Here is a 14132-nt window from a genome sequence, read left to right as displayed (position 1 = left end):
CTCTTTTCTCAGCATCATGTAATCTTATGAAAGTTTTGTTTTCATTGTTGTTAGTTGTTGGGGTTTCCTCCACACCACAACCCCCCCCCCATTTTTTGCAGTTTGGAAAAAAAAGTGCAAATGATACATAATCAAATAACTTTTAGAAAAAAAATCATAAAATAAAATCAACCAATCAATAAAATGTAGATGGTCAGGTTTTAGATTTCTGTCTGAAAAATACAGTATGTGTGTGTATTGCTGTAAATTAAAAGAGTGGAAAATGGTCAAATGTTGGTAAAGGAATATTTAACTAAATACTTTTTCAAGAACTTTTTCCTCTGATGCTATTCTCCACAATTTTATTTATTTATTTATTTATTTATTTGATTTGCCAATTGTTTACAAGATAATAAGTATAAATGTATACATAGTTGTGAATACATGAAATGGCTACATATAAGAAAAATAAAAGAATAGGAGAAACAATAGGACAGGGACGGTAGGCACGTTGGTGCGCTTATGCACGCCCCTACAGACCTCTTAGGAAAGGGGTGAGGTCAATAGTAGACAGTCTAAGGTTAAAGTTTTTGGGGTTTGGGGAAGAAACTACAGAGTCGGGTAGAGTATTCCAGACATTGACCACTCTATTGCTGAAGTCGTATTTCCTGCAATCAAGTTTGGTGCGGTTTACTTTGAGTTTGTATCTATTGTGTGCTCTTGTGTTGTTATGGTTGAAGCTGAAGTATTCATTGACAGGTAGGACATTGCAATGTATGATTTTGTATACCATGCTTAAGTCAGACCGAAGACGGCGTAATTCAAGGTTTTCTAGTTCTAGAATTTCAAGTCTGGTGGCATAAGGTATTCTACAGCGAGTAGAGGAGTGGAGAACTCTTCTTGTGAAATATTTCTGGACTTTCTCAATTGTGCTAATATCAGATACGTAGTGTGGATTCCAGACTGATGAACTGTATTCGAGTATTGGTCTAGCAAATGTTTTGTATGCTCTGGTTAGTAGTGTGATATTACCAGAGAAAAGCTACGTAGGATTAGGTTAACAACTCTTAATGCCTTTTTGGCTATGTAGTTGCAGTGTGCTCTAGCACTTAGATCATTAGAGGTGAGTATTCCAAGGTCCTTTACAGAGCTTGGGTCATCAACAAGATCTTGACTATTCAGCTTGTATTTTATTTTCTGATTTTTTTGCCAATATGTAAGACAGAGCATTTATTTGTTGAGATTTGAAGTTGCCATTTGTTTGACCATTCGGATACATAGTCAAGATCTTTTTGTAGGGTAGCAGTATTGTCTGTGGTATTGAACAGCTTTACATCATCAGCGAAGAGAACGCAATTGCTCTTAATATGATCACAGAGGTCGTTTATGTAGAGTATGAAGAGAGTTGGTCCTAGAACACTGCCTTGGGGAACACCACTATTGACAGGTACTGGATTTGATAGGACGCTCCGATTTTGACCATTTGTTGTCTGTTTGACAGGAATTTCCATTGACCAACAAGAAACATTTTTGTTCACTTCCAAAGAAGAAATTGTGAATTGAGGATAGCTTAGCTAAAGGGGGAGCTGATGAGTCCTGGGAACGAAGAGCCAACAAATTGTAATTCCTCTACAAACAAGGAAGGTTTAGTGACTTGATTTAAGGGGGCCTTGATATCAAGTAGTCCAGACAGTTGCTCTTGAATCCAATGGGTTTAGAGCTCTGGGAGACAAGGAAATGGCCATCCTGCTCAAACCTTGGTCACTGCCTTTAAGGACACTAGGTTCACACACTTCCTTTTTTAGTTACTTTTGGAAATTGCTTGTCAACTGCTTTTTTAGATATTAGAAGACTTTGAATCAACAAGACTGAAAACATTGGGGGAGTTTAGTTCAATTCTTAGCAAAAGTCTTAAATACACATTTTTAAAAAATAATAATAAACAGCAAAAGGGTAATTAGAATTTTGATTTTGGAAAGTTAAAAGTGAACTAAGGTTCCAGATGATTTAAAATAAGAGTTTGGAATTAATGGTAAGAATCTTTCCTATGGGAATAGTTTTGAACTGAAAAAAAATGTGATAGGATGAGACCTTGAAAATTGAGACTTTGACACTAAAGGGACCAGAAAAAAACCAAAAAGTATAAATAAAGCAGAACCTTTCAACCCTTACTAATATAGAATGAAGCAAAATATTTTAAAAATGGACATATTGAAGGATTTTTGAACTGTGGACTCAGAAGTTAAGAGTGTTTGCTTCTATAATTAGGCTGTGTTAAAAGATGTTATGGGAGAGGAACAAATTTTACCTGACAATCTTGAGACTGATCTGAAAGTGGATTTAAAAATGACAGGTTACAAGAATGATATCTAAAAAAAAGATGCTACCTGAACATACAAAAGAAACCAGCTGATGTTTTAACAATTAAAAATGATATAGAAATAACCCAAGAGAGTGACCTAGATAATTTTCCTATATTGGATTTCAAAAGAAGGTTCTTAAAACTTTGAAGAATTTTACTAGCTAAGACAAAGAAAAAAAATGAAAAGAAATAAAGTTCCAGGACATTATTTGAAGGGACTTAATGATCAAGATAGGTAAAAATAATAGTAAAAGTAATACATTTTGTTGCATTTTAAGAGAAGGGATAAATTACTAAAATTGTTTATACTTGTGATGAAGAGGGAAGTCATTTCCTTATACATTTCTTTTCTTTAGTATATATTTTCTTTTCTATTTTTTATTTGGTGCACCAATTTGTATTCCTTTTTATAGTTTTGTATTGGTTTGTATCTTTGCGCTTGTAATTTTCATATTTAAAAACTCTACAATTTCCTTTTTGGTTGTTGTAGCTCTTAATAATCTTATAGACGTGGTATAATCTTAAATTGTTACTCAACACTGGTCTCATCGCAAGCCTTCCAGAACAATAGAAATATAAGCTGGTCTGGACTACAGTAGTTGATAACAATATTAATAGACTCATTGATCTGAAAGGGATCATAGAAGTAATCTGCTCCAATCTTCTGCTCCTCAGGAGCCATAGAGCATTTCTGGCAGATGATCATCTAGCTTTTGTCTGAAGTACTTCAGTGAAGGAGAAATTGCCATGTCACATGGCAGCCTACACTACAGGTTGACAGTCAGGAAGTTACTTCTGTAATCTGTTTCTCTATAATCTGCTCTTCAAGTACTATGTAAAAACTAGGCTACAGGATGGATGTGACAGGTGACTCCAGATCAGAAAGTGGAAGTGACCAGTGGCAGACAACCAATGCATGCACTGAAGGTGAATGTTATGCCAGCACTTTTGGTGACACAGTCGCTTCCCATTTAAAATGCAAGCATTTTCCCCTCAAATGTGAGACCAATATTCTATTAAAAAGTTATGATTTTAATTTTGGTTTCACTTGAATGGAATGGAATGGAATGGAGCTTCTGTCCTAGCTCCTTCTTAATTTTTGGAGTATAGTTTCCATCAAATACTAGATGTTCCCTTTAATCCTTGAAAAGTTGCATATCCAAAGGAATCCATGCAACTGAGACTGTACATTTTACAACCGTCCTATAGTTTCTTAGATTTATATGCCATGTTCGTCCAGGAGCCTCAACTTTCTTGATAAATAGATTTGTCAGAAACATTATGATTCCATCTGAAGTCACCCATTGAGCATTAAGGACTGAATAAGCCTTGTATTAGGTTTTTTTTCCTAATCCCTTGTTAATACATTACACCCAGAGACTAGCCATCCTTCAGTTTAATTCTGAGCCCACCAAACAGAAAATTCTTCAGGAGCAGCCTGGCTCTGGGACAGCTATAGTACCAAGTTATAATTAGCAATGGTTGCTCTGCATAGCTAGAGAGATTAAGTTCAGTGGTACCAAATGACTTCACAATTGCCCCTTAATTCTTTTGCTTACACAAAGGTCATCCATTTTTTGGTAGCTTTTAACATTATGCAAGGAGACATTTAAAGTGCTTAGTACTTTCTGTCCCCTAGTGCCCTATTTACACACAGAGAGGCAGTCAGCTTGTATTAATCCTGTTCTAATTAAAGCACAGGCTTCTGGTGTCTGCTCACTGTAGCACAGAGAACCACCAAGTACACCCAGGTAAATTGAGCTGGATTAATTGTGGATGTGTGTGATTCCTGGAGAGAAGTCAGCTTTCATGAATTTCTGGGGCACTTGGTCCATCATGGACTTTGTATGCAACCATAGTCTTAGATAACTATGGAATGCCTGTCTACAGGCTCTTGTATGTGTGGCCTAAGCTTTGCGGTATCCACTTTTGGCAAGAAGAGAAAACTCAGAAGGAACGGAGAATACAATTCTATTGCTTTTCATCATGTCTGAGAAATTCCTATATCACTTAGGTGTCAAACTCAAGGCCCGTGGGTGAAGTGGGCCCATGGGGTGCTTAGATCTGGCCCTTGGGGTCGGTCGCCCTGGAAACAGCGGACTGGCCCGCGGTCCCTCTGCCAGAGAAAATGGAGCTCCGTTTTTGCTGGCAGGGTGCTCAGGCCACCACAGGCACCCCCGACATGAGTGACATTGAGCTGGCCATGCTCCCCCGCCCCCCCGATGTGGCCCTCAATGAAATCGAGTTCGACACTCCTGACTTAGACCAATAGGTGTATAGACACATGGGTTTTTTTCTTTTTTCAAACACATTGCCCATCTACTAATATGCAAGTATGCACTTACATTTGAGCTATCATTATCTGGGATTTATTTATACAAAGCAAAGAACGACAGTACTCGGAACCTATGAGTTGCTAATCTGATATCTTTACAATAAAACTGCAGTGTTGAAGCAATGTCAGTTCCTGAACTTCCAACATTCAAAGTGGAAAAAAGTAAAATTTCAAACTAATAATTTGGAATAAAAAAAAACTCAGTAAACCACACATCCAAGATCTTATATCTCTTTCTATGCATGTGTATTAATAATGGCTGTGTCATGTAAAACTACCGTTTGCTAAAACGTCTTTAAAACACCACAAGATGGCAGCAGCTGTGTTTTCAGAACAGTTAGAACTCGGAGCAAAGAGAATCAGAATTTCCCCAAATACAGTATGCACCCATTTTATTCTGGCTTTTGTATGGATGTCTCAAAAATCAAAGTGACACATGGAGATGGCAAGTTCAAATGATGTTGCTTTTGATCTTCCTGCAACAGTTTCAGCAGTAAAGCAGATTATGATACTGTATTGTAGTGATGGTGCTTTCTAAATAGATCAGTGTTTGTCAAACTTGATAACTTTAAGATATATGGATTTAGCACCTAAGATTTCCCAGGCAGTATGCTGTCTGGGGAATTCTGGGAGCCAAAGTCCGCACATCTTAAAACGGTGATGTTTGAGGAACAGTAGGACAGATTCTTGGTAAGCAATCCTGCAGGACATTACTTCTTTCCTACTGCTCTTCTCTTCTTTGCCCCCATCCTCTAGGCTGCAGTTCAGTTGGGTTTCAAAGGCAGAAGATTATGGAAGGATGAATACCACATTTTTCCAGGTTGGACATAAGAACTGTATCATTCAAGCACTCACTGGGGTATTTGCAGGTGGACCATAGTATAGACTGGGTGACAGGGAGATTGATAAGATAATGCAACCAACCCATGTGGTTTTGTGCGTTAGATTCAGAGGACAAGCATTGTAATTATATTTTCAGGGTGTTTTTTTTAATATTAAAAGAAGTTTTCTGAAAATTGAATCAGAATCCTAGGGCCTTCAGGTATATTCCCACATAGTTTTCTTGATAATTGAACCTAGTGGTTTGCTGCTGCCTTCCTCTGGGAGACATTTTATTATTCTGACTACCTAATCGATAGTGCTGTCCTGGTGGTCTCCCGTCCTTACCCATTTGCAATATTTTCTGACAGCTTCATCAGAAAGACAATGGGCAAACTGGCAGGCAAAACTGCAAGCTGCTGCTACTTGCCAAGAGGACTCTTTTGTCTGGGGGCTGGCTGAAAGAGGCGCCTACTGAGAGGAGCTGAACTCCATAGGTGGGGGTGGAGAAACAGAGCTCTCACCACAAGAATCCAAGCTCCATTCCTGCAGCATGCTGGAGCAGGTCCTTTCTGTGCACGGAGCTAAGCAGGCAGGTCTTTCCCTCTCTGCTTAGTGGCTTGGGAGATTGCTTCATGACCACAGCTGGGAGTGCCTGGATTGTAGCTGTTGAGCGAAGCAGTTACATGGGCGTCTTCACTCAATGACCAAGATTCTGGTGCCAGCTGTAGTCATAAGTTGAGGATTACCTGTCGAAGGGGAGAAAGACTATTTGATGTTTCATTAGCCCTCCCCAAACAATACAGCTCAATGTATGCTTAACCAAAGATCTCAGGGAACTCTCAGAAGCCAAAATAATAGAGAGTTCTTGGACTTTGGGTTTAGGATGGACATCTGAATATTCAGTCTCCCAATCAATATATATATATATATATATATATATATATATATATATATATATATATATATATATATATATATATATATATATATATTTGTTTTCTGAGGTTCTCGGGTTTGATGTGGATCTTTTATTTCCCGCGAAGATTCTCAGTGAGAGTCTCATTCACACTCAGCTTGCTTCTTCTGCACAGAGCCGAAGAAGCAAGCCTGAAGATGATGAATGAGACTCATCAACGTTCCTAGATACTGATCTTAGCCCCATAACAAAGATCCTATATATATATATATATATATATATATATATATATATATATATATATATATATATATATATATAATCTATCAAGTACACCACTAGATTAACTGTGCCTACAGTCATCTTACATTATTAGATATGTTTTATTTGAAGGCCAGTCTTCCATGCTCAGTGTAATGGATCTTAGCCTGCTTTATTCTCAACACTCATGCGTGGTATCAGATAGCGGTAACCATGCTTCGGTTGCCATAGCAGAGAAAACAAAATCCCTTCTAGCTGCCAACCTCTGCAGGATATTATCTAATATTGATTAGAAATGTACTGGATACTAGTGGGTTAGCGTCTTTTATGTAGCCTTCTGACATTACTCAGAATCGCTAAATGTTTTTCATTATAAATAATAGTCTATTTCAGCACCATGGTCAGCACAAAGAAGCAAATAAGAGCTACTGCAACCTTTAGGTGAACCGAAGTGCAGGTTTCATAAAGATAAGACTGATGACATTGCATTTCTTCATCTTTGACAAAGTTTGGAAAAGAAATGAAGAGATGGGCCAAAAGAAGTCTGAAACAGAAGAAAGGCTGATACCATTCATAATCAACACATGGAACCTTTTTCTGTATTGGCAAGAAATGTCCATTAGAAGACAAACTGGAGTGAGATTGAATGTTAGATGGAATAGTTGAAAAAAGGAACTACGCTATGTTCAGGAAAATACACTCCCTATTTCATCCCAACTCCAGCAGGAGTAGTTTATCTGATGGGATCCCAGCTTATGATGGCTCTGCGGTTCGTTTGATCCGTAGCACCTCTATGTATGCTCTCAGAGATGAGGATCATATATTCATTGAACCTCTGAAAAAAAGCAAAAGTACCACCAGCCTTAATTCAGTTGCCTGCCTTCAGCTGAAAGAAGAAAAGACATGGATGTACTCAAAGACACAAGACTGTTTGCAATATTTACAAGATTTGTTAGCTCTGAGGAAAAAATACCTTGAGGGTGTCAAGGATTTGAAAGCCTTGGGCAGAGTGCCTGGAATTTGCCCTTTGCCTGCAAAATCTTCAGCAACAACAAAAACCCAACCCCCTCCTCCTCCCAAATTGACTTCTAAGGTAGGATATGTTACTCCCACGTTTACATAGAATATGTTATAACCACTCTCTTTGGAGTATTGGAATAAGAATGAAATAAACTTGCATGGGAAGATGTGGGAGATGAACAACGAGTTTGGGAATGTGATGAGTTTATGTTTTGTAATCACCTTTAGTGTCACACTCCATTTTTGGCAGATATTCTGAAGAGTAGTTTTTTTTTCATTTCTTGTTTTGCTAAATGTGACTCATGGAGTAGAATTCCAAAATACCTGAAGGCCTACTTCAGTAAAAGGAAAGCCAAGATTCAACATTATTTTGATCAAATTTGGCTTCTTGGAAATTTGGCTTCCTGGAAAGCCAAATTTGGTTTCTTCTGAATATTTTTAGCTAACTGTTTTTTCTCATTTGCTTGCTTTTTTCCTGCTACAGTAGTTATAAGCTGAGATTGGCCTGGATCCAAAAGAATCATAAGGCCAATAATGATTGTATCAAGATTAGTTCAATATTATTATTTGGTATGCACACATACCTGGAATATGGTATATTTTTTGCATATCTGCCTATATATGCACATCTCAGAGACATACCACATTAAAAATAATCTACATATATTTCAAAAAACAGTATAATAGCTACTTTAAATGGAGCCTAAGATAAGTCAGGAAAAAAAATTCTTAGCAACTTATTTGTTAAGAGCGGTTTTCTGAAAGAGCTACATTTTGTATCCTTGAAAGTTGGAGGGAGGGTTGCAATTATTATGCTTGTTTGTTCTAATTAAACCATTGTCACACCATCCAGATCTCAGCAGACAGAAATGGCTCACAACTCAGTTCAGATGTGACTGAAGCAATCGCTTATTTTGACTCAATTATTGCAAAACTGGAGGCAGAAAGACAACACAAAGTTGTGAGGGATCATCCACATGTTGACATAGATTTTGATAGTAAGTCCATATGTGTCTCAATAGTATTAATAACATTTGAATAAACACAGAATAGCATCCATCCGTTTTGAATTTTCATAACGTTAAATGACCATCATAGCTCTAATCCACTGATACCTTGCCTGCTGAATTTTGTACTAGCAATAGTTTGGGAGTTGTCTTCAGGGGCAGCCTCATGTAAGTCTTATTACAGTAGCTTAAATCAGGAGTCCCCATCTGTGGGCCACAGCCCACTACTGGGCCATTGCCTGTTGGCTACTGGGTTGCATGACTGGCTGGCCACTACATGCACATGTATGCCCATGCATTCCCCCACTTGTGCCAGTGTCACCATGGGCAGTTACCATCACTGTGAGCGCTGGGCAGGAGCTACCATCGCCACCCTGTTTGCATCGCACACATGCATGCGCCCCTGTTTTAACATGCTTATATGCATGTAAAGGCCCCTGTCACTCACTCCCCATCCTGGGCCACCAACCCAGAAAGCTTGGGGAACTCTGGCTTAAATGCGTAGTGATGAGAATGCTTCCAGGGCTACTCAGCCCAGAAAAGGCCTCAACTGGTGCATCATCCTAGATTTATATAAAACACAACATATAGTTATGAGAGTAAATAATAGATACATCAAAGTTTTCCTCAAAAGTAGTATACTTACATTTCTGCTGGAAACTGGACAAAGTTCCATCTCTGTTCTTCCAAACAAAAACATTCAGGGATGGGTTTTCCATATTTTTGCTTAGAAGGTTGATGGATAATATACTGATTGACTTAATAAATAATTAGTATGACATGTCTATTACCTATTGATGTTGTAGTATTTGGTTAGATGTTTTTGGAATAGTGCATCTTTTCTTCTTCCTCTTCTCTCTAACCCTGTTCCAGATTCTTGGTTTTTGAATGCATAAGGAATTCTAGGACAACTTTCTGTATCCAGTTAGATGCACAGAGGAGAATAATTAAATGGGTGCTGTCCCATCCTAGCACTTTAATGCTGATAAAAGACAGACTATTCCAGTTGAAGTGACCCATAAAAAAGCTATAGTATGGTCTACCAAAGGTGTAGGCTTGCCAATGTATGGTCCTTTGTTTCTTTTAGTACACAGGATTTCAGATTTATTTATTTGTGGCTTCTATCATATCATCCCTGATAAATCCACTTTATGTGTTATTTATGTGGTATTTAGAATGCTATGGATTTGGGAGCTGCAAATGATTTAAAGTTGGAAATGAATATTTTTTTTTGCCTCAATGAGGATTGGCATACTCATTTTTATTCTTACTTTGACATCTTTACAAACAATCATTCAGTCCTGTTATTACTAAATTTAAGTTTGCCAATTCTGGATTTCTTTGGGGAACATAGAGCACACTGAGGGAGTTGGATTCTGTGAGCTAGTTAGCCTATCCCTAGTTCAGAAAAATGGAAAGCAGTTTTCTATTGACTCAGATCATTGATCCTTGTAGCCTTGTTTTATTAGCAGCAGGTTTTTTAAATCTCTTGCCAAGAAATACTGAACTTCTGTGTGCAGAACCTAAGTGGCACCTACATATTCTTGTACCGTCATCCTTGTTGTAAAGATCCATTTATACTAAGTTTGGTTCCATATTTCAGTTGTTTCTAGTTCAAGAGAACACAGCTTACATTCCAACTGGATCCTTCGTGACCCTCGGAGATATTCCCAAGATACCAGCCAAGTAGAAGGGATCACAGGCCAATCCAAAGGAAAAGGCCAAGGAAGAACATTCACCTCCAGAAAGAAACTGCAGAGATATCCAATGTATCTCCCTAAAGCTGTAGAGGGAGCATTTAATACAATGAAATTTAAACCCAAAACATGCCTCAAAGAACAGCACTGACCTGGAAATCCTTACTGTGCATACGCAGACTGAGAGTCCTTCTTCAGAAGCAGGTGGTTGGGATATTTTTATGCAATAAATTAGCAGTAGCAATTATTGGATGTATACAGCTGACAGGACTTGACTTTACATTCTGCCTACACTGGGGCCCCTTTGTAGTTGTGTGAACACAACACACTTAAGTAAAGGCCTTATAAATGTATTCAAACAAATTAGTAAACTTAACTAGATTAAACCTGATGGCATAGCGGGTTGTTCAACCTGATTAGTTTATAATTCAGTATATTGTGTGAATCCAGAAAATATGTTCATTTAGTAACTAGATAAGCTGCAACATTATGCACACTGAAAATTATCTTATTCAGTTCTTCTTCCCTCCCCATAGCATATCAAATGTTGCTTATCCGTACCATATAGAAAATGGTAGCATGAATGCCACGATCGCCAGGAGACATTTTGTGTTACTCTGTGACAGATTAGATTATAATACACCTCCATGTCATGCAACTTTGGTGAATATTGTTTCTACATTAATTTTTAAAATTGTTCTTTGTTTGCTATGCTGGACTCAGGTTAACACATAATCTAGGAATGTGCATCCAGAATTTATGTTTCTAATTTAAAAAGTGGCTCTTCTAAATAAAAAATAAAGCCTTTAAAATATTTTGATTTTAAACAATTGCCCTCATTTATTATCTGGATGCCATGCTCTATCTCTCAAGGAGAATACCTAAAAACCACAGCATTCATTATTTATACAGCACGTGGAAGGTAAGAAACAGAAACCAAAGAAGAACGTGATTCTTGTACTCAGTGTCCACATTTAAAGTACTTAGAGGCCAATTTTCATTTCCCTCAGAAGACAATATATAGAATGAAAAACATACAGTGAGCTGGGCTGTTGCCCAAACTGTTGAGGTTCTGGGGGGTCGGGGAGATTTCTAGCAGATTTCTAAAACTGCTCACCTACCAAATGGTTTTCTTAATTTACAGAGTAAAAAGCAATAAAAACACGTATTGCATTCAAAAGCTGACCAGGCTGAGAAGGAAAATCAGTCCTAAACACTACATGTACCCAACTTCTGTGTGCAGAACCTAAGTGGTACCTACATATTCTTGTACGCTCCTCCTTGTTGTAAAGATCCATTTATACTAAGTTTGGTTCCATATTTCAGTTGTTTCTAGTTCAAGAGAACACAGCTTACATTCGTGACCCTCGGAGATATTCCCATGATACCAGCCAAGTAGAAGGGATCACAGGCCAATCCAAAGGAAAAGGCCAAGGAAGAACATTCACCTCCAGAAAGAAACTGCAGAGATATCCAATGTATCTACCTAAAGCTGTAGAGGGAGCATTTAATACAATGAAATTTAAACCCAATGATTACTTGGTAATCCTATTCTAGTCCAGGGTCTGTGGGAAGAACCAGGTTTTGATCACGTTCCTAAAAACCCGCAGGATTGGTGCTGAAGGATATTGGGACACTTTTTCTACCTTTGTTCTCAATGCCTCCTGCCACTCTGAACCTTTAGTTCGCTACTCTTCTTTTGTATTCTTTCTCCCCTCCTATTATTAAAATGGCACCGGCACTTTATTGTAGCATTTTCTTTAACTATTAAAAGAGCTTAAATGTATTGCAGCCAAAAAACTTCCCACCAATATGCTGGATTTCGGAGGCCATATTCCTGTGTCCTATGGGAACTTCATTTGCTCCTGGGAATCCAGTCTTAATGTCCCCACTACATTAAGATATTAAAAAAAAACATTAAACAGGCCAGTATCCAATCAAAGAGCTCTACCATTTTTTTTCCTTGCCTACCTGCTGCTCTTTTTAAAATGGAAGTAGATTTAAAAACTAATTGATAATGTGAGTGCCCAGTAGTTAGAAGTTCCTAATCTAAGTAGATTATGGTTGTAGCCAAGTAGAATTGTAGTTGGTTTGTTAGTTTATTTTTTTATTTTGTAAAACTTGTACTAAGCTTAAATTTCGTGCTCTTACAAATGATCAGTTCAGGAAAACTGCAATTGCCGAATGATACAATCACTCACTCACTCACACCCACATACCCACCCACCCACCAGCAACACTATTAATATTAAGATCAGCATTGTTCCCTGGTGTTTTATAGAAGCTATACCCAGATGTCCCATTTGCTGTAGGAACAAAGCCGTATATAGATTTCCCAAAAGATAATTGATAATTTGATTTCAAGGAAAAAAATGACCCAAGAGAAATTTACAGTGCCATACTTTTCACCTTCTTGAAAGAAAACAAACTAGAAATAAACAATTAAGTATAGCATACAAAACAAAGGATGGACAAAGGATCTCCATTCATTATTTTCTCACCTTCAAATTCTGGATCCTGCAAATTAACACCCATGAGCCCCGCAATCATTTGTTTTGTGCCATCAAGTTCAAGATGCCAAGATGTTGAACAGTTTTGGAAATTTCCAAACCTATTGAGATTGTTCTTACAAAATGAGGATTTTTCATCCACATAATCTCTCCAAAGGCAGACAGAATCAGTATCGGCGTCAAGATAGCAAAATGCTCCCTATCACCTCTCTGACTTGCTCCCCATTCCTGCAAGATGTCCCCTGCTGCATCTCCTTAACTTTTTTCTTTCTCTAAACTGGTGGGTATCATTCTGAAACACCAGCCTGCAACCTATCCAGCTGATCTGTTCCATGTAGGGTCCAGATATAGGGTCAAGACTATCTATTGGAAATGATGATTACACTGGAGACTGATGTTTTGCTTTGCATAGCATACCAGCTTATTGTGGTGGGGGGTTGTTGTAGCTTGGCAGGTAGTAAAGGAGGACCATAACTTCAATTCTTTCACTTCTCTCAAAACCTAGGGCAGTGAATACCTGAAGAGATAGGAAATCTGATGGAAGCTATAAAGCTGCGCCCTAGAATTTGCTGAGATCTCTAGAATAGAATAGAGTCGGAAGGGAGCTTGGAGGTCTTCTAGTCCAGCCCTCTGTTCAACCAGGAGACCCTATATCCGTGATGGCGAACCTATGGCGCGTGTGCCAGAAGTGGCACGCAGAGCCATTTCGGGCCAGCATGTGAGCCATTGCCCTGAACAGATGCACTGTGCATGCGTGCGTGCCTCCCGCCAGCCAACTGATTGTTGGGTATCTGCCACACATGTCCGAGGGGTAGGGCATGCACGGGAGATGCACGTGGGGGTCTCACACGCACATGCACTGGGGGCGGGAGGTGTCGTGCATGCATTGCATTATGGGTGCAGACGCATGCACATTTGGCACGCAACGACAAATAGGTTTGGCATCACTGCCCTACACCATTTCAGACAAGTGGCTGTCCAAGTCTCTTCCAAATAATAATATAGAAAAATAAAGGTGAACCTATGGTATGCGTGCCACAAGTGGCACGCAGAGGCATTTGTGCTGGCACGTGAGCCGCAGGCAAACTTACCTCACTGCGCATGCCCATGCCTCACAGCTCATTTTTTTTCCAGTTGGTTTGAGGCCTTTTTCGGCCTTCCAGAGGCTTGGAAAAAGCCTCTGTAAGGCCTTTCAGGCCGAATTATAGGCCCGTTTCGTCACT

General features: G+C 38.7%; 1 protein-coding gene across 1 annotated transcript; it reads left to right on the top strand.

Annotated features, from left to right (window-relative positions):
* The first annotated feature begins 7058 nt into the window (after positions 1 to 7058).
* C1H13orf42 (chromosome 1 C13orf42 homolog) lies at positions 7059 to 11223 on the top strand. Its single transcript, XM_026691177.2, has 3 exons — positions 7059 to 7768; positions 8549 to 8693; positions 10306 to 11223. The coding sequence occupies exons 1-3, from the start codon at positions 7322 to 7324 to the stop codon at positions 10548 to 10550; spliced, it is 837 nt and encodes a 278-aa protein (XP_026546962.2). The 5' UTR covers positions 7059 to 7321; the 3' UTR covers positions 10551 to 11223.
* Positions 11224 to 14132: the final 2909 nt, after the last annotated feature.

Source organism: Notechis scutatus, chromosome 1 (genome assembly GCF_049901735.1).
Source record: "Notechis scutatus isolate UNSWTSFEM ecotype Mainland chromosome 1, rNotScu1.2, whole genome shotgun sequence".
Classification (NCBI taxonomy): domain Eukaryota; kingdom Metazoa; phylum Chordata; class Lepidosauria; order Squamata; family Elapidae; genus Notechis; species Notechis scutatus.
The sequence above is the reverse complement of the archived record's forward strand: the minus strand, read 5'-3'. Positions and strand labels throughout refer to the sequence as shown.

Excerpts from the sequence above, each read along its gene's own strand:
- C1H13orf42 (XM_026691177.2), top strand. The coding sequence starts at position 7,322 with ATGTTAGATGGAATAGTTGAAAAAAGGAACTACGCTATGTTCAGGAAA. Across the intron at positions 7,769-8,548 it reads CTCCCAAATTGACTTCTAAG|ATCTCAGCAGACAGAAATGG; the intron begins GTAGGATATGTT and ends CACACCATCCAG. Across the intron at positions 8,694-10,305 it reads TGTTGACATAGATTTTGATA|TTGTTTCTAGTTCAAGAGAA; the intron begins GTAAGTCCATAT and ends TCCATATTTCAG.